General features: G+C 32.7%; 3 protein-coding genes across 3 annotated transcripts; 1 reads left to right on the forward strand and 2 right to left on the reverse strand.

Moving 5' to 3' along the window:
• Nucleotides 1–3,275: 3,275 nt before the first annotated feature.
• On the reverse strand, nucleotides 3,276–4,829 carry LOC143534010 (uncharacterized). The gene has a single exon (XM_077028620.1). It carries the CDS (start codon nucleotides 4,827–4,829, stop codon nucleotides 3,276–3,278), a length of 1,554 nt encoding a protein of 517 aa, XP_076884735.1.
• Nucleotides 4,830–9,441: 4,612 nt separating this feature from the next.
• On the reverse strand, nucleotides 9,442–12,159 carry LOC143534011 (uncharacterized). Its single transcript, XM_077028621.1, has 8 exons — nucleotides 12,086–12,159; nucleotides 10,617–10,773; nucleotides 10,427–10,548; nucleotides 10,281–10,351; nucleotides 10,078–10,177; nucleotides 9,881–10,008; nucleotides 9,699–9,783; nucleotides 9,442–9,607 (listed from the first exon to the last, which is right to left on the reverse strand). The coding sequence occupies exons 1-8, from the start codon at nucleotides 12,157–12,159 to the stop codon at nucleotides 9,442–9,444; spliced, it is 903 nt and encodes a 300-aa protein (XP_076884736.1).
• A 1,925-nt stretch (nucleotides 12,160–14,084) lies between these two features.
• LOC143533998 (pectinesterase-like) lies at nucleotides 14,085–16,339 on the forward strand. Its single transcript, XM_077028613.1, has 2 exons — nucleotides 14,085–15,032; nucleotides 15,485–16,339. The coding sequence occupies exons 1-2, from the start codon at nucleotides 14,123–14,125 to the stop codon at nucleotides 16,168–16,170; spliced, it is 1,596 nt and encodes a 531-aa protein (XP_076884728.1). The 5' UTR covers nucleotides 14,085–14,122; the 3' UTR covers nucleotides 16,171–16,339.
• Nucleotides 16,340–21,252: the final 4,913 nt, after the last annotated feature.

A 21,252-nucleotide genomic window follows, 5' to 3' on the forward strand; every position in this document is an offset into this window, starting at 1 on the left:
ACTTTCGTGTTCACTTTGTATGATTTATGGGCAATTCGGTAGCTTGTCACTTTATTACATGAGTCCATGTTTACTTTATTCATTTTCTAGCTATGTGCCGAAGACAACCTAACTATTACTTATTCGCTAAACATTTTGAGGCCATGGACCTCCACGTCAGATTTTGCTGGTAAAAATCTTACAGACGCAAAAACCCAAACGGATGTTGCCACTTTTATCTTTCACCTCAACTCATCGGCATCTATGGGTTCTCGAATGGAGAGTCGCTAATTGAATATCAATATTGTTGCATCCATTAGACGTTAAATACACATGATGTTTTATACTTGTAGATACATAATACAAACTTAAGTAAGATATTATTTAGAAAAAAAACTAATTAAAATACTTGATAGATAAGTTTGACAAAATATTATAAAGATATTATTTGACTTTTTCTTTTTTGGTTTTTTAATTACGAAATTGTTTCAGTTGGTCATAGTTTTCACATGGTCTTGTGTTGTACTTAGGATTGTAAAAATCGCTAATTGTGAGGTGGGGTGAGGACTAAGAGCATCCACACCCATAAACCAATTCAAACTTTCACCTTATCGTCACATCATACTCTAACCATTTCTTTAAAAAACCTCACTTTTTACTCTACCCATAAACCAATAAAAACCTCCACATCATTACCTACTTTTACTACAATATAATAAATATCTATAATATATATAAACGAAACCCCTAAAATCCTATGTGTCGCGATGTGGTCGATTCCCCCTTTTATGGAAGTCACCAGATTTCTTGATTTTTAAATAGAGTCCTCTCATTGATTTAACTCAAATTCATGGGTATGGGTCTTACCAAAACCAGATAGCTCTTAAACGGGTTATAACATCTCATTAAATTAAAAATTAATCTTACCAATTATTTGATATAAAAATCCTATAAAATAGGGATAAACTAAAATTTAATATCCAATTGAAAAAAAAATATATTATTTATAATTAATAAATAATTTTATAGTAAAAAACATAAGCGGGTCATAGGTCACCAAATCCAGATAGCTTTAAACGGGTTATAACATATCATTTATTTATGAAACTCTTTCATCATCAAACTCTAAGTATATTATTAACTTTATTACAATAAAGAAAATTAAAATCCAAAAAATAAATATTAAAAAACAAAAAATGTAAAACAACCATTCTATCAAGCCATCAGATTACTTTATTTGTAAATGAAGGTTTTTCACGTATATGACCCGAATTCACGGGTAAAGGTCACCAAACCGGATAGCTCTTAAACGGGTTGTAACATCTCATTATATTGAAAATTAATCTCATCAAATATTTGATATGAAAATCCTATAAAATAGGGATATACTAAAAATTAATATCTTATTTTATTAAAAAAATATTATTTATAATTAAGAAATAATTTTATAATAAAGAAAATAAACGGGTAATGGGTATCACCGAACCCAGATAGCATTTAAACCGGATTATAATATATCATTTATTTGTGAAACCATTTTATCATCAAACTTCAAGTATATTAATATTAACCTTCTTACAATAAATAAAATTAAAATCCAAATATATATATATATATATTAAAAACGAATAATGTAAAACAACCCTCGTAATACGGGAGATAAAATCTAGTGTGTGTATATAGGGCAAGTTAAAGTAAGAATTTTGGTTTTTGTTGGAAGGATAAGAAATAATCTGGACTAATGATTTTGAATTTGAATAGTTGAGATTAGTTTGAGGCAAAATCATGCGTGAAATAAAAGAAAAGGTATAAAATAAATAACACATATTTGTTGAGTTTCTCTATCCACATGTCAATTCATTTCATCATTTTAAAACGTCCATAACTTTTTTATACGACATTTTTTTATGAAAATAAAATCAGCGTAATAACGAGCGTTTTTTAATCTTTAATATGAGGACCATATTGTTATAAAAAATATAAAAAAAATAAGTGGGTTTTTTATACATTGTGTTATAGTTATATCCATTGTGTTATTTCTTCATTTCTTATACAAATTGTGTTTTTAATAGTGTTTTTTACAAGTGTGTTATTTTATTGTGTTTTTAAGTTATTTCATTGTATTTACTAAATTTATGTTTTAATATATTGTGTTTTTTTCTATTGTGTTTTTACTACTGTGTTTTATTTTTTTTTATTGTGTGTTTACTATTGTGTTTTATTTGCAAATGTGTTATTTTATTGTGTTTTTGAATTATTTCATTGTGTTTATCAAATTATGTTTTTACATAGTGTATTTTTTTTCATTGTGTTTTTACATTTGGATCATTGTCGTGGCTGCTGCTGCTTCGTTTTATCATATTGTGTTTTACAAATTATATGAACTAATTGAGTTTTTAATCCATTTTATTTACCAGCACAACACACTAAATAGTTACTTTATCCGCCATAGCTTTTAAAAACACAATTGTGGCGTTGGACCTAATTGGGCTTTTTCCAAAAAAGCACAATTGTTCATCACCCAGAAGAAAACAAAATGATAAACTAAATAAACACAAAATGAATGTTTACACAAAATTAAAACTCAACAGTGTTTAGACAGTGACTTCGAACCCCACCTAAAACACAATTGTGTTTTCTAAGATTAATAAATTTGAAAGATAAAACACAACACGGTCATGTTGATCTGCCGATCAGCTAGGTACGTTCCGGGCGACCCCAATTTCAGTTTATGTTCAGATCTACCATTTACAGTTTGGAGACAATGGAGGTGGGTGAAGATGGTGGGTGTAAGTGGTTGGTGCGGCGGTGGTTGGGTGTTTTTTTTCCGGCGAGCAGTAGGGGGGTGCGGCGGTGGTTGGGTGGCAACAGGTGGTGGAACCAGTTGTTGTGGCGTTGGGAGGAGGAAGGTGGAGGTTTTGAGGTAGAAGATGGGTGAGGATATGAGACTATATGAGTGGGTTTTTAAAATTGAGTGGTTGACCAAAATACCATTCTTCTTAGCCTTTCTATAAAAGTGAAACTTCTTATTTGAACCTAACTCTATTATATATATATTATATATATATATATATATATATATATATATATATATACTGGCTTTTAACACGCGGGTTACTTTTAGGTTGTTTTTATAAACGACTGTGAGTATATATAACTATATAAGTATATTAAAATTAAAAGTAGTAACTTATCTATAGGCTACTTAAAATTTTTCTAATGTACATAATATTATGGAGTTTATTGTAGAAATCAATCAATAACATCATAGTATGAACTTCAAATATTTTATGAAATTAAGAATTCAAGTAAGAAAAGATTTCTTTGAAGACGACATTTGTTGTCTTGCTAGTTTGTTTGCCATATTTGTCTAGAATAAGTATCTTCAAACCCTTTTTGCTTGTAACTCTTGATAAGGCGACATATAGTTGTCCGTGTGAGAAGACATCGTTCTTTAGGTATAAACCAACCCTATTTAATGACTGCCCTTGGCTTTTGTTTATAGTCATAGCGAAACAAACTGATAAGGGATATTGTCGTCTTGTAAATTTGAATGTTATGTTCTTGTCAGAAGGTGTTAAAGTGATTCTAGGAATAGATATTCTTTCACCAGTATTAGTTCTTGAAAGGATTTTCACTTCAATGACACAGGCGCCTAAAGAAATAATCTGAAGCCTAGTTCCATTGCATAAGCCTTTCTTTTGATCAATATTTCTTAGAAGCATAACCGGCACTCCCACTTTTAGTATAAGGCTATGGTTTGGTAGTCCCGCTATTTTTAGACCATTTAATATCTCGGTAGAGTATAAAGTTGGATCAACATTTCCGTCTATATATTCAGACTTCGACACAGAATCTGAGCTTAAGTACTCAACTGGTTCACCATGGAAGCTTTCGATCAGGCGGTCATTTATTTCATGCACGACCTCATTTGTTGGTGCAAGTAATGCTCTCTGTTGAAAGTAATTAGGGTCTTTGTTGTTGTTTAAAATGTCTGGATACACAAACTGAATTAGCTTTGAGATAGGGTCATTACATTTTTCGATCAGTAAATCAGTTGGTATCTCTATTTTTGCTGTACCGTCATTAGGCCCACCGACTTTACCTTCTCCGATGTCTAGCAACCATTGTGCAAACTTTTTTGTTTCCTCTATATCAGGATATGGTTGACCAATTGTTAACCTTAAGTTTCTTGTTAATCTAAGGACACAACATTCATTCCAAAAGTATGAAGAACATAGAGTTGCCTTTACTATTTGTTGTATGCTTCCTTTTTGAATTACTGGCAAAATTTGTCTGAAGTCGCCTCCAAACACAACAACTTTTCCTCCGAACAGTAGTTTAGATTGCAACACATCTTTGCATGATCTGTCTAGAGCTTGAAATGCATGTTTGTGGGTCATTGGGGCTTCATCCCAAATTATTAATTTTGTTTTTTGTAATAGCTCCGCCTCATCCGAACCTCGTTCTATTACACAAGAGGAGTCCTCATTCAGGTTAATGGGAATGTGAAATCTCGAATGTGCTGTTCTACCACCGGATAGCAATAATGATGCAATTCCACTTGAAGCAACATTCAAAACAATATTACCTTCTGATCGTATTGCTGAAGTTAATGTCTTCCATAAGTATGTTTTCCCTGTTCCACCATAACCATAAACAAAAAAGGCGCCACCGTTGTTCTTGTGAATAGCTTTTGTTATTGTGTCAAAAATAGCTTTATGTTCTGAGGTGATTGTGGAGAAGAGCTTTTGAAATTCTTTTCTTTCAAATTCTTGATCGTATGACTGTTCGTCAAGGATCATCCTATTATTGATAACAGATAAGGATTCTTCATCGGGAAAAGGCATCGTCTCATACCTAGTTAAGCTAGTGTTGTTTTGTTGTAGTATTTTCTGGATTTCAAGTAAGGTAATGTTCTTTATCTATTCTTCAGTCAGTTGCAACTCTGTAGAAGGTTTAAATAAATGAGAATTTTAATCATTAAAGACTAAAATTTGACATTTAATATTAGTAAGGACATAGCATATACCTGGAGATTTTAAAAGTTTGCGTTGCTTATAGATTATGTCTTCTGAGAGGAGTTTCCATATACTGTTCCATACATGTTCGGGTCTAGAGAGACTATCAGTAAACAATATTGTAGCAAACAATGATCGTAGGTAATCACCTGAACCTGAAAGGCTTGCTTCTTCAATTCCCTCAATGTATTCTGTGTCATCATCAAGTAATCCAAGGGTATAGCATGCATCTCTGAAAGTATTGTATGTTTGACCGTTAACGGTACGTATTTCTTCAAAACTCTTTGGACCTTTCACTCTATTTATAAGTACCCTTAAAAAATATGCTTCTCCAAGAGCAGGAGATATTGCATGTACTCTACCAATACTAAATCCCGATTTTCTTCGTTGCCATCCACGTGGACTTAGATGCCAGACGAATGTTGTAGGGAATTCTGAGTATGTTAGTTTACATGCCTCATGATCATTTCTGTTACATTCCATCCATAATTCAAATATTGAAGATGAAACGGTGTCTGTTATTTCTAGCACATTTTCAATGTCATCGTCTGTACCATAAATAACTTGTTGCTTGCCAGGAAGGTGGAAAGGTAGCCTCATAACTGCTGGAACTCTATAATGTACATCGTATGCAAAAATACGCCATGAAGCCTCGCATGCTGACAGATATCAACAGTCATAGAACTCTTTAATCTCATCAATGTTTCGGTCTACGTTATTTGATGCTCTCCACCATTAGCGAAATACATAGTTGCTCGATCAGGCCCTTTGTTTATGTATTTGAAAAGATACTTGATAGATGAACCCTGATTACACCATTCAACATTTATGTGAGCCTGATATCTTTTTAAGAGTTTGATGTTGTATGGTACAACACTTCGGTTATCGAGCTTGATATCTGACTTTTGAACAAATGCGCCATTATCACGTCTTCTGTATAATGGAAAGCCGTCTGTGTCTACTGATGTTTCATCTTGAAAGTTCTTGAGGAAATTTTTGGAACACTTTTTGTCTATAACACATGAGCAAGGTTTGTTATAATGGGCGCAAGGACCGTGCATCATTAACTTAGACACAAGGTTGTATAATTCTAGGTCTTCGTTTTTATCTGGTATCTCTGCGCTGATACAAGGATCAACATGCTCTACGTTTGGAAGTTTATCTTCTTTTTGCATAAATAACAAATATGGGCATGAGGTAAACCACGTTTTTGAAACTCCACTATATAAACGACTGCAAAAATACAAATAATAGTTTAGCATATAAATTGAATTGTTTCTTATTACGATGTATAGAATACCTACCTACTTGAAGTTTACCAAGAACATGATTATCTTTCAAGTCTTTAATTAATGAGACTAGTTTTATTTTAAACAGCCTGCATAATATGTCTGGTCTATCATCTGCGTTTAGAGACGTGTCTTTAAGGAATCTTTACACCTCAGGCCATTTTGGATTGCATGTAACTGTGATAAAGAAATCAGGATATCTATACCATTTGCAAAGTGTCATAGCATCCAGATAGTTTTGCATCATATACCGAGCTCCTCCTGTAAATGAAGAAGGTAATATGATACGTTGCCCAACCTTTGAGACATCAGAACACCCCTTATCCTTTAGAGATTTTAGGTTCTCAAATGTTACAGATCTTAGTTCTTTTTGTTTGCTTCTTATATAACATAGCCTTTCGCTTTCAATCATCGTATAACCGTCTACCATTATCTGTTGAAGCAGTCTTCTTGAGTATAAAGTAGGTGAGAACCTACTCTGTCTTGAAACAAAAATGCAAACCATTCCCTCATTGTAGTATAAGGTCGTTTGTTACCATCATCATCTTCAACTCCTCAATGCTTAATTTTAATTCGGTAACCATCCTCGCCATTAATAAATATTATGGGGGATTGAAGAGGCATGTATGAAGGGTGGAGCTCATTAAGGTATTCTAGATTTTCTCCTATTTTCTTACGACAATATCACGTGGCTCATATGATTCCTCAATATCTCCTACAATTAATGTTGCGACTTCTGAAGAAGTAGGAAGGTTATAAGTTCTACCATCTTTTTCCCTGTTGCATATAAGGCGTAGCTTCAGTTCTTTATCAGGCTGCTCATTACAAAAATCTCTTGCCATTCTATAAGTTTTGACTAAAACATTTTGGCGATCAAGCATTTCTTTCAACCATGTAATAATCTTAGTATCCAGTCTTTTTCAACCCTCATACTGAGGGTTTGATGTTTTTACTTGTGGTAACTCAACAGCCCATATCGACAACACAAATTAAAACTTACTTTTGATTTCTTGCTTTGACCTCTTTTGTCCTCGTCGATCCAGAGTTTAGCATGGCATATCTCACACACAACTGACTGGTCTCCATGATCGAAGTAATCTGTAGTTAATAAGCAACAACATTAATAATTATTTTTAACCAAATTTCTAAATATGTAAAATTAGGAAGATTATGTAATTGTACGGACCTTTAGAAACTCCTTTATATTTTTCATCGTCGTCTGCAAAATGAATTCTTGTTCTATTATAATCCATCTTTGCTCTCCTACTCATACGATTCTGTTTAGACACAGAGTTAAGTATGTTTGAATGAGTTAAATTTGATGATGATGCCATATTGGATAAGCAAATCTGTTTTCCTCTCTTAGCATCCAAAATAATTTTCCGTCTCATACGATATACTTTTGTGGCTTGGGAGTAACTAAGTTTTCCTCTTTTTGCATTCAACAATAATTTCCTTAGAGAACGATTGGTTTTTGAAATAGCCTTCTTTATTGAATGACCTAAAATAATGTGTGTCAATCACCAATGTAAATATAAAAGTATATATGACATATAGAACTCATTAAACCATTTGATTCATTAGTAAACAAATTCGTCATTAAAGAAAAATGAGAATGTCAAATACTTTATCAAGTTCCAAATAACCAAACCAAAAGCAATAAAATGAAAAATTGTTTTGTAAAAACATGGAGATTATTATTTATTTCTCTCTTTTTGGGGTTTTAAGAGTTTGTTCTTGCCAGAATAATCTTGAATTATAGCTTTTGAAGATCTTTTGGCTTTTGTAATAGGTTGCAGCGGTGGGTTATCAACTTCATAAACATCTTGAATTTTCCTTTTGAAAGCTTCAGTATTCTTCTTGTGTTTGTTTATAGCTGAACTCTTTGAGGTACTTTGCACAAAAATGTGTCATTATCATCCACAACATTAGTAGAATCCTGGAAAATTAAGTTTAACAAAACTTACGCTTACATTAAAAGCTGAAAATTTGAAAGATTTAACAAAAACAAAGATGTGAAAAGTACTGATTCTGAGTTCTAAATTCCTATATTTCACACTCAAGTACAGAGCTTAATTGTTCTAAATTGAATGAATAACATATAGGCAATGAGGGATAGAAATCTATGCATTATCAATCAGCCAAAATACTCTAGAACAAAGAACCTGAATTATTATGATTTTATCCTATAGTAATTGTTCAAATGAATTACCTTTTCAGATAGATTTGCAGCAGGAAATTCAACAGACTCGTCATTTGAATATGAAGGCTGCTCATACGAAATAAAAAGTAAAATAATTAAATATAAAATGCAAGTAAATATAATAATAATAATAATAATAATAATAATGATAATGATACATATCTTACCAGAGTCAGCCCATGTTTTTCTTGTAGCTTGTTTATTATCTTAGGATCTTTTGTAAGTCTAAAAATATTGTAAGAAGATCTTTCATTATCTAGGTTGTATTGTTGAATGTTGTTCTTCAAAGCATAAATTTGATCCTCAATACTTTCTATCTCTTTAGGAATTATATCAGTATCATCACCACTCTTCACGGAAATTAAAAAAAATATTCGTTTGTTAAGAATGCGTCATTATAGTTTAATTGTAAAAACTGAGTCATATATTTAAATAATATTTCTAAAGCTTGTATAATAATATTTACCTCTACCAACTTCTTAAAAAGTTCCATAGCGGTAATTTTGAAGATCGGAACAGCTTGTGTTTCCCATAAAGTTAACGCCAACGATCCAGTTGAGTCTTGAACATCAAAAGGAATTCGGTACCTATATGTTGATGATGAATAATATTTTTATAAACAATATAAACAATAATATATATATATATATATATATGTATTAATAAAAGTTATTTTTTACGAACCTTGCAACTGCATCGACAACAGCGCCGTTGCATTTGTTACTTACGCATTTATACTTTCCTTTAAACCGATTCATTGATTTTTCCCCAACAATTTCTCCTTGATTACTTACCTTGTGTTCTTCATTAAGTTGGGTAGTACATATTTTACATCCAACATAGTACCAACTATTGTAGTTAGATGATGGAGTTATGCTTCCACAAATAACTACTTTCTTTGGCTGGAAAAATAAACAAAAGTCATATTTTTAATAATTTTCAAATTACATTAACAAATAAAAACATAAGAAAAGGTTACCGTTTCGATATCTTCAACCTCTCCAACATTACCGAAGTCTGTATCATTAACAAACTCTTCAACATAAGGATCACGGATACTTAGTGGAGATAGAAAACTGCTTGAAGATGTTTCAGAACCAATCATTTGAAGCAAACTATGAAAAAAGATTAAACTATTAGGTATAAAACAAAGAAGATTTGTTTAAAAATATGTATATTATTCTAAAATAAAATATAAATGTTAACCGTTTTTTGAACTCCACAATTTCAGGTAATTCTTCATTGATGATTAACTTTGTAATGCCAAGTGCATTAGAGATACCAGGTGCTCCTGAAAAAAAAAATAAAAACATTTTATCTAAGTTCTACTAAGTTAGTTCAACATAAATAGAAGCATTAATAATCTAAAACTGGTTTTGTTAGCTAACCGTTATAAGGTTTGTATGTAGCAAATTGTAAAATAACAACCACAGGAGCCTCTTTTGGATTGTTTTCGATGTAAGACCGAACATTTACCGCATATGAATCCCATAAAGTCATGCCGATTTTGCTGCCACTGAAAGAAATTATAAAAACTTTTAATAACAAATGGTCAGCATATAATTTTTTTAATTAAAACCCTTACTTGCTTCCATGTAAGTCGATTGGTAACTTTTTTGCAGGTTTTCCGCTTTTCTTTGTGATATCTTGAACAAAGACATCATCTTTAATAATTCCAATAACATCTGTATTCAATATTAAAAAAGATAATATAGAATATTACTATCAACACAATTTTGATGCTAAATATAAATATAACAGTAAAAAGTAATATGTAAATGTACAAACCAATGCATTTATTGGCGGGGATTTTTCCACAAAGTAGATCATCAATAGTTGTAAAGTTGAATGCATGAAAACTTCCACCAAATTTATCACATAACTTTACATCAGTATTTTTTGAGAAAATTACTTTGTGAGTGTTTTCCACATACTTGAAATTATTAGAATAACTTGCAAAACTTGCTTTTGAGATTTCATAGCAGTTGTACTCATTTATCTTTTTATCAAAACAGCTTATAAACTTCTTCAATATTGAAGCATGAACTCTATTTCCCTGAAACCATAAAAGACACATTTTAGCAGAAAATGTCAAGTATAAATCTAATTAAAATCATGTGTAACCTCTTTGTCTTCTAGGATTAAATCCATGGAAATAATGGCTAGAGGTCTGTCAAGTATATGGTTTATCCACTTCCTTACAACCCTTACTAACAAAACTGATTTGTCATTAGCATCACTTAAATCATTCAGCATCTTCAAGTTTTTGGTATCCATCATCCTATATAAACATAAAATAATTGTAAAACTTGAAAGCAAATGATTTTATGCTGATTTTAAAGAGAAAACCGATCCAAACAGCTAAAACCCAACCATCAAGCATCCATATTTGGTCTAGATATATGACAAGTGCAGTACGGGTAACCGATAAACCATTCTCTAAAGTCAGGTCTCTACCATATAGCGACACATACTCTTTCATAAGAGAAACAATTCTTATTAGTTTCAAACAATAATTTGGATGAACGGATTCTGTTTTTGATTATGCATAGGTCAAAATAAGTGATCCAAAAAAACATACCGGTTTAATTTGGAATTGGTCAAAACAGGTCATCCAAGTAATCAAAGTGTAAATTAATTTGTTAGTACATTGTAAACAACAAAAGAATTGAGCATTAGTCCATATGTCTATATTACCCTAAGCAATGAAAAAGAAGATGATGTACATTGTGAAAGTAGAAATAATAGCATTTATTTAATTTTTAGCATCAAGTGTTATTTTGACTTATGATTCAAGCTGCAACTTCCAATTCTCAAATATTCAAAAATCTGAACATGATCATTACCTAGCTTCAGAAGTTACTACATCAATCCTTTAACTCAAGTTGGAAACTCAAGCTTTTAAGTTTTGTCTAACATTAAACCAAAACCAAATAATTTGTTGGAAACTCAAGCTTTTAAGTTTTGTGTAACATTAAAGTGGAAGCAAATAACTTTTATGACCTGGGGTTTCCTGGTCAACTGCACCAACATTTTATTGGTGGGAGTAACCGATTAACATTCAAATAAACTTGACGGGTCAAAAGCAAACGTACCTCCAATGAAGATTAGATCCAGATGCTTTGAATGAATGAAGATAGATGAATGAATAAATGTTTTTGTTTATATAGACAAAGAGATATAATTATATACAATATACAATACATAAATTTAGATCAAAATAGTTATCGTATATAAGTTTTAAAAATTGAATTTATATTCAAATCCAAAAAATAGGATTTAAATATATATAACTTTTATCTGCAAGCTAGATCTGCCAATCGACCTACTCATTTTAAATGAGCAATTAAACAACTAATCATAATAATAACAACATACAAATGTAAATAAGACAAACAAACTAAAGTTTAACTCAAACTAAAAACATAACATAATTTATACATTCATATAACATTTAACTTTAATATTTGAACACACATACTACTATCAAATTACATTTATCAAACATCATACCTTTGTTTGGAAAGTTTGAAACTGTTAAAAGTGTTGAAACTGTTGAGGTTGCATAATTGCAGGTAGCTTAGACCACTGACCCTGCCAAAACATAGCAAACATTAGAAAACGATAAATATTTGTTGGTTGACTTTTTAGAATCTTTAAAATCCATAATGCTGGGTATCGCAAACAACAAATCTGCTTCCGGGGGTATTCAAATTACATCTGCAACATTATAGAGACTATTAGGTCAAACAAAAATATAACAAATTTCATAATAATAAATAATTCCTATAAGGTGTTTGATGAAGTGCCTAAAATAAAATTCCCAAATTAGGGTTCGGAAAACAAAGTAATAAAAGAATTGAACTCACAACTGGGTTCATCAGGGGGTTAATTTTGGTTACTTTCAGCTTGTAAGATGTGCTTGAGATGCTTCCAATGTTTTCCTCTAGCTTGGCCTTTAGGGTAATTTTCATGCATTTGAATCTTCTTGAAACGCATGTGGGTAGGTAAGATCATCTCTGATTCGATCACTTCTTGCGCCATCTGAATTTGGTTGGATGTTATTCAGGTTCAATTTAAGAGTATAAACCCTAGCGGTGCGAGATTGGAGGACTACCGTATTCCACCGCAAAAAACGTGTACGGTACTTCAGTATTGGAATCCATTGTTGTACCATGTGATGACCTTGAAGCGGGTGTTGAGGATGGTCGGGTAGGGAGAGTTTGTGGTTTCAGAAAGGAGGGTAGCGACATTAGGTTTTAGGATGGTAAGAAGGAAAGGGTTATTTGATGTCGGCCATCATTTTAAGATGGAGCAATCTAGCGGCACGAGAGGGTGGGGGGAGCGACGTGAGGACGACAAGTAGGATTTTATGGTAGGCAATTATATAGATAGATATATAACCCTTTGAGTTTTAAGAATTCGAAAGAACTCAGTGTAACGATTTTTTTTTCGAATTTTTTTTACACATGCGTAATATATTTAAGTTACATATACGTAAAAAAATTACAGAATTTTTTACGCACCGAGTCGACTTTTTACACATGTGTAACGGACGTAAAAGTTAGTGTAACCATTTACATATTTATTATCTCTCCTAAGTTGACTTTTTTGCCAGATTTAATCTCAACCACATATTCCAATCCATTTAATTAAATGTGTGGCATGGAATTGAGTTCTTAAGTTCTTAAAACTCAACATGGTTCTCAAAATATCCCTCCCCTATATATATATATATATATATATATATATATATATGATTTGTGTGTAGTGGTTGTGGTGGGGCCACCACAAACCCACATTTCAAACGTTTGAGAATACAAACAAACACCTCCACAAACGTTTGTCTTCACCCGTAAACTTTTGTTTGCACCATTCCATGTCAACAAAAACCTCCACGCAAACACCGGTGGAGATGCTCTAACAATTAATCGAGATTAATTTAATCGAATTGGACTTTAATGCATAATTTCAGTTAATGCATACACAAACACATTTTGGTTAGAAATTGGCTGCAATCTCGCTGGAAATCGATGATATTGGCTGGAATCTCGCCGAAAACCGCTGATTTTGGCCGGATCCTCGCCGAAAACAGTCAATTTCGACCAGAAACCGCACCAGAAAAAGCCGATTAAGTCTGATTAATCTTGATTTTGGCTGGATTTGACCATTGACCGATTAATTTGCCAATTAGCCCAAAATTAATCAATGAAGTGGGGACTAGCGATTAATCGGGGCTAGTCGGGATTTTTGCAACACTGTACATCAGATTCATTGAATTGTTGGCCCTGTCATAGCAGCACGAGTTTCTTATGCAACGCATAGATCTTCCACGCTAGTTTTTGAAAGGTGGCGAAGAATGTAACTATTGCATAAAAGGACGGGTGTTAAGAAAGAATATTATTGGAAAATTTTTAAATTGCATTTTCTTATCAAATTATTAATGAAAATGACACTTTGTAATTTTGCTCTAAAAATAACTAAAAAAATAACCAAAGAATAATTAGATAATTCAAAGCAGAAAAGGCTTCATAGCCCATGGCATTGATGTGTGAATATAAAGCCTATATAAAGGAACAGGCTCTCTCTCATTTTCATATAACAAAAGTACAAAAACCTTTCTTGATAATATGTTTATTAGCTACCATAATATGGCTAAACTTATCACCTTTCTTCATATTCTTGTAACCATGTTCACTCCGTTTGTTGTTGTTGTTGTTCATGGTGCCAATCCTACTACCATGTTATCGGTTTGCGGTCACGCCCCTTATCCTGAAATGTGCACTTATATGATTGGAAGGACTAGTATAGAAACCCCTTTAGAGGTTCGCAAAGCAACCCTCATGTCCACTTTGGCTCAAGCCGAACATGCCCATAAGCTTGTTATGGCTATGGACTTGAGCTCTTTTGAGCCACGAGCTAAGTCAGCTTGGGCTGACTGTTTGGAACTATATGACGACACAGTTTATCAAATAAACCGTTCGCTGGGCTCCACCAACATACATGATATCCAAACATGGCTTAGTTCAGCCTCTACCAATTATGCAACATGCCAAAATGGTTTTCATGACTTTAACTTGTCTTCTCATTTTCAAACTTTTGAACCTTCTTTAAGTGGCTTTTCAAAGCGCCTTAGCAACTCTCTTGCTATAAACAAAGCCTTAAATCCATTACTTACAAATTCTAAAAATCTTAAAGGGAGAAGACTTATGGAAACAAATAATTTTCCAAAATGGTTGTCTAAAAGTGACAGAAAGCTTCTTGCAACGGCCTCGGGCCCCTCAGCCGATCTTGTGGTGGCACAAGATGGGTCAGGGAGCTACAAGACTATATCTGAGGCCGTTGAAGCCCTGTCCAATCATAGGAAAGGAACCTCTAGGTTTGTCATATACGTGAAAGCGGGTGTGTACAAGGAGAATGTAAACATCAAGAGATCGGTGCGTAACTTGATGTTTGTTGGAGATGGTGCAGGTGCTACAATCGTTACGAGCAATAAAAACAACGACGATGGTTCGACAACTTACGGGTCCGCAACCTTTGGTGAGTTAAGTTGTCATCTATTTTTTTTTTAACCAATTTAAGAAATTTAACTTTAGGCCTATTTTTGAACTAAATGTCATTCTCATACATGTCTAATATGTCTAGCTTGTCATTTAATAGGTGACGTTAATGTGTTTAAAGAAGACCAGATAAGACCATGTATAATAAACATAAACACAAAATTGGAAAAACATATTAAACACTAATTGTAATTGATTTTCTTTTCTTTGAAGTATATTTAAGACGATCCATATTTTGTTTGTGTCAGATACATCAACCCTAACACGACCCATGTAGCCAATTTATCTAAACATGTTAAACTGGTTGACAGACTGTTTAACAAGTTGTATAAAATGTATAAGGGTTCACAACTTGAATATAATATAAGGTTTTTGTATTAGATGAATGTTTCAAAAATGTTATGTGGCTAATTTATATGTTACATTAATTAGGGGTGTCCGGATCCGGGTTCATCGCTAGAGACATGACGTTTGAGAACACGGCTGGACCCGGAAAGCACCAAGCCGTGGCCTTTCGGTCTGGGTCAGATATGTCAGTCGTGTTCGGGTGCACTTTTAAAGGCTACCAAGACACATTATATGTATACTCCGGACGCCAATTATACCGCAACTGTCAAGTATACGGGACGCTAGATTTTATATTTGGTAACGCAGCCGCGGTTCTCCAAAGTTGCAACATATACGTGCGAAAAGGTAGTCCGTGGAACGTGATCACGGCTCAAGCCCGAACTGACCCGAACGAAAATACAGGCATCATAATACACAACTCGGGTGTCTCGGCTGCTTCGGATTTGAAAGGCTCGGGAGGCTCGGCCAAGACCTATCTAGGCCGGCCGTGGCAGAAGTACTCGAGGACCGTGTACATGAAGTGTTCGCTTGATAGTTTAATCAACTCGGCCGGGTGGACCCCGTGGAGTGGTAGTTTTGCTCTAAGTACATTATACTATGGTGAATATATGAACACTGGGCCTGGTGCGGACACCAGTGGCCGAGTGAAGTGGCCGGGGTATCATGTTATCACAAGTGCGAGCGATGCAATGAAGTTTACGGTTGGCGATTTCTTGGATGGTGGTTCATGGATTCCGGGGACTGGATTGCCGTACACAGCCGGACTATGAAGATGCACATAAGTTTGATATGTTAAGGTTCATATTTGTCAATTTTAATGTTACATTTGTCATGTCATAAACAAAGTGTACCAAAAATATGGTATGTTTTGTTAAATGAAAATGGCTTGTGGTAAATGGGATTGTGAATGTCCTACTAATTTGTTTTGTACTATTTGTATATATCAAAGTGGATTATGCTTTTGGATTTATATTTTTGACATATGTGTTAAGACAAATGAAGTAAAAGCAATTTTATGAGACCAATCTACAAGGCTAAAAACAAAAAAATTTAAAATGTGTCACGTCATATACCAAATCAGATTTCAAACTCATTTTTTAAAATAAGGTATATTGGTTTTTATTAATCCCAACTATTGTTTTTTAGTCACTATTGGTCTCAGCTAATGAATTGGCTGATGACGGTCCCAACTTTTAACATACTCATTCCTAACAGTCCGCGACTAACAAAATCCTAACGTCGTTAGTTTCAGGTCTTCAGAAAAACGTTTTTGGCCGGAAAACTCAATTTTTTTCCCGGAAACTCAACATTTTCGTCCCAAACATCTTAATAACTTTGTATCGGACCTTTAAGAACCTTTTTGTAGTAAAAGCCCCAATTATTGAGATCTCCAAAAACCCTAGAACCATTGTCGAAAATGGTTGATGGTGCTCAAGTGGTGGTAGTTGGTTGGCGGTGAGTCAATTGGTGGTGGTTGCGGTGTTCAGGTGGTGTTTTCCGGCAACAAATTTGACTTTTCAGGCCAAAAATGTTTTTCCGGCAACCTGAAACTAACAGTGTTAGGATTCTGTTAGTCGCAGACCATTATGAACAAATACTTCAGTAGCCAATTCATTACTTGGGACCGGCAATGACAAAAGACAATATTTAGGATTAATAAAAATCAATATACCTTAAAATAATACATATTTACAATCAAATATATATAACTTTTTAACGTGCAAATGATACGAAGTGATAAAAAATTTCATAGTGACAAATTTGTAATTCCTCTTAATAAAGAGTTGTTTGATTAGCTTTATTTTTTAAGGCTATTTGGATCACCAACTGAACACTGACTCACACACACTTCAAAACCAAATATAAATAAAAAAAGATTATTTAGTTAGAGTTAAAGGGAAAATAAATTATATTAAATGTCTTAAATGCAATTTATTTGATATAATGATTCTGATTGAAAATAGCCACCTTTCTATTTCAACTGCTTAGTGTAGTAATGGATGTCATAAGTGGGAATGTGTAGTCAAAACTTGCTAATAGCAACCCGCATCATTAGTGAGAACTACTCGTCTACTCGGTAGCAAAAACAACTGGTTCGTCATCAAAGCGACACATTACACGCACGGAACATGTCGTCGGCGTTTCGCTCCTTTAAAAAACACTATGATTATTTTTTATATCTAAGAAAACAATATCCATTTAATTCTCCCAAATATACACCACAATAAGGCTCTATCCACCTTCTATGTAACTTCCCACACATTTTCGTAATTTTAAACACAAAATTGAACATCAATATCTTATTCAGTATTCACCCTTACGTTTATTACACATTTTGATTCATTACGACTCTCACATAATAGAATGCAAAGCTAGTAAACAATAACTATACATAGTTATTTGTGTTCAAAGCTAGTAAAAATCAATATTTTCCACCAGCGCTATACTATATGGTAAAGTGCTTGGATTATATGAAAATTGATTATATTGTTTTGAGTAAACTGCGGTTTTCGTCCATTGTGGTTTGTCTAAATCTGCGGTTTAGTCCAATAGTTTCAAATTTGCGATTTCCGTCCCCGTGGTTTCATTTCACTTGCAATTAAACCGGAATTCACTAACCCGTTAAGTTTGATTGTTAAACCCATCAACGTGCCTTTCACGTGAGGGGCAGTTTCGTCCCCATCCCCCCCCCCCCCCCCAAAAAAAATACACCTCAACCTCTCACGTGAGGGTGCTTGCAAATTAGGATTGAGGTTTATTTGAGGAGAAAAAGGATAAAACTGTCTCTCACATGAAGGATACGCTGATGGGTTTAACGACCAGATTTAACAGGATTAGTGAATTTAGGTTTAATTGCAAGTAAAATGAAACCACATGAACGGAAATCGTAAATTTAAAACTATTGAACTAAAACCACAGGTTTAAACAAACTAAAGAGACGAAAACCGCAATTCACTCTATTGGTTTTTTAGTTTCATTTTCATTGTACTATCGCTAATATACTTCTTTAAACAATTCATTTATATAAATACTAATTTTTTTTTATAAAAGTGGTGCATAAATTTTTACTCTCGAAATTACAGTATAAATAATGTTGAAAATAACGTTGTAATCAAAATAACGTATTCTTTGGTACTATAGGTGTCGATACCATGCTAGTATCGTGACAAATCGAGCCGATTCCAACCGCATAACATTAGTAACACAACGGGTATTTCTTTTAATGGGTTTTGCAGCCGTGTTTTAACTTTTTTTATAAGTTATACGATTGCTGGTACCGGTATCGGTATTACCAGAACCAATACCAGTATTTGTTGATTCTTTTTTATTTTGATTAAAATATGTTTTATTGCATTTAAAAGTGTTTGATTTTCAACTTTAAAACGCAGCCAAAGAAAAGGCATTTAATTTCATAACCTAATAATACACTTTTTGAATGAAAAGGTACAAATTAACACAGCATGGTTAACATATTATTAAGTTTAGTGACATGATTAGCTACCAAATTTTTATGAAAGAAAGCTACAAAATAACAAAGTGGGGTTCATGCATTATTTTGATACATTAAGTGTACGTGCGTCTTGTTCTAATATATACGAGTAAACTGCTAAAATCGTCCATAAGGTTTGGTCACTTTCGCCATGTTTATTTAGCAAGTTCTATTTTGCATATGAAACCTTCAGGTTTCACGAGTCTTGCGATTTTTGTTCAAACCGTTAACTTCGTCTATTTTCTAACTTAAATGAGGGACAGATTTGTGTTTTAATTATCTTACAATACAAGTAAGACAAAATTAAGGTAAGAAAGTGAGATAACAAGTCCGATGTAAACTTAAATGCCCATTATTGTTTGAAAACTTGGGCTAAGACATTTTGATTTGCAAGTTGGCAATGTCTCTCTCAAATGGGAGTGTCGATTAATGATAGTATATATCGTATATCATACCAGTCGTATAACATCTCGATATCACATCATACAATATGTCGATTAGTTTGCCTTAAAACTAAATATGTACTCCCCTATGGCCCTATATACTTAAGGATATTGGGTTAGATTACTTGTTTTATTACTTATATTAATCAAACTCTAGAAAGTGTTATATGCATTGATCATTATTAACCGTTTATGACCCGCCTTGTTCTTAACGGGTCAAAGGAATAAACTGAAAGATTTAATAAAGACAACAAATTTCTGATTAATTTCTTGTTTTAATGTTTTTGTAACTTCTTTTGTTTTGAGTTGAAGCAGAAAGGATTGAGATAAACGTCCTAACACATAAAAATGCGGTTGGTAATAGGATGGTGCGAGACTGGGTACGATATCTATAATATATATAAACGAAAACCCAAAAATTCTATGTGTCGTGATGTGGTCGCTCCCCCTTTTATGGAAGCCACCAAAATTCTTGATCTTTTAATGGAGGTCTCTCATTGTTTTAACCCAAATTAATTAAATTAAAAACTAATCATACCAATTATTTGATATGAAAATCCTACAAATTAGGAATATACTAAAATTTAATATCCAATTTAAAAAGAAAAATATATTATTTATAATTAATAAACAATTTTATAGTAAAAAACATAAGCGGGTCATGGGTCACCAAATCCAGATAGTTTTTAAACGGGTTATAACATATCAGTTATTTATGAAAGCCTTTTATCATCAAACCCTAAGTATATTATTAACTTTCTTACAATAAAGAAAATTAAAATCCAAAAAATAAATATTAAAAAACGAAAATGTAAAACAACCATTATCTCAAGCCATCAGCTAACTTTATTTGTAAATGAAAGTTTCTCACGCATTTGACCCAATTCACGGGTAAAGGTCTCACCAAACCCAAATAACTCTTAAACGGGTTATAACATCCTATTATATTAAAAAATAATCTCATCAAATATTTGATATAAAAATCCTATAAAATAGGAATACACTAAAAATTAATATCCTATTTTATTTAAAAAAAAAGATATTATTTATAATTAACAGAAAATTTTATAATAAAGAAAATAAACGGGTAATGGTATCAGCAAACCCAGATAGCTTTTAAACCAGATTATAACATATCATTTATTTGTAAAACCATTTCATCGTCAAACCTCAAGTATATTAATTATTAACTTTGTTACAATAAATAAAATAAAAATCTAAATCTAAATATATAAATATTAAAAACGAATAATGTAAAACAAACCCCGGAATACGGGAGATAAAATCTAGTTAATTATAAATTTGTATATAAGTTGGAGACGGGAATTGTATCAGTGATTTTCGCCTGAAGTTGTTCTCATTCCCATTATCTGCATCAACAAATCAAATATACTAATATGTTATATAATCCAAAACGTAACGATAGTAATTTTTAAATTGTTAATAAACATTGAGTTATTATCGATAAAGCTATTAGAAGTATAGTTGAATACTTAATATTTTAATTAAGTCGGTTTTTTTGGATGGGTTTACAACTGAGTGTCAGGTAATGAAAATCCCAACGGATAAGACGTGATCACATATGTCACACCTAAACCTAAGGCGGAAATGCCGGGGCGTGATCCGATTGCTCCCAGCTCGAAGATACTATCATAATATAAATGTGACAATATCTATTTAATTATTTATTTCAAATACGCACACAATATTCAAATACAATAATATAATTCAAATAAATATATACAATCATTTAAACTCAAATTTGTCTTCAATATAACCCTAAGGTCTTTCTAAGCGTCCATACTTCAACTTCAAGCAACCTGCATATGCGTAGAAAATGGAGTTTTTGTCAACAAATATGTTGAGTGAGTTTACCACCAAGTTTTGACACCAAAATAATGTTAATATGATAAATAAGC

The sequence above is a fragment of the Bidens hawaiensis genome, unplaced genomic scaffold (assembly GCF_021521415.1).
Source record: "Bidens hawaiensis isolate Kalapana, Puna unplaced genomic scaffold, B.hawaiensis_p1.1 tig00009970_1, whole genome shotgun sequence".
Taxonomy (NCBI): Eukaryota; Viridiplantae; Streptophyta; class Magnoliopsida; order Asterales; family Asteraceae; genus Bidens; species Bidens hawaiensis.

Excerpts from the sequence above, each read along its gene's own strand:
- LOC143534010 (XM_077028620.1), bottom strand. The coding sequence starts at position 4,829 with ATGCCTTTTCCCGATGAAGAATCCTTATCTGTTATCAATAATAGGATG.
- LOC143533998 (XM_077028613.1), top strand. The coding sequence starts at position 14,123 with ATGTTTATTAGCTACCATAATATGGCTAAACTTATCACCTTTCTTCAT. Across the intron at positions 15,033-15,484 it reads TTACGGGTCCGCAACCTTTG|GGGTGTCCGGATCCGGGTTC; the intron begins GTGAGTTAAGTT and ends TACATTAATTAG.
- LOC143534011 (XM_077028621.1), bottom strand. The coding sequence starts at position 12,159 with ATGGATTTTAAAGATTCTAAAAAGTCAACCAACAAATATTTATCGTTT. Across the intron at positions 10,774-12,085 it reads GTTTGCTATGTTTTGGCAGG|GATGATGGATACCAAAAACT; the intron begins GTCAGTGGTCTA and ends ATGTTTATATAG. Across the intron at positions 10,549-10,616 it reads TAATCCTAGAAGACAAAGAG|GGAAATAGAGTTCATGCTTC; the intron begins GTTACACATGAT and ends TTATGGTTTCAG.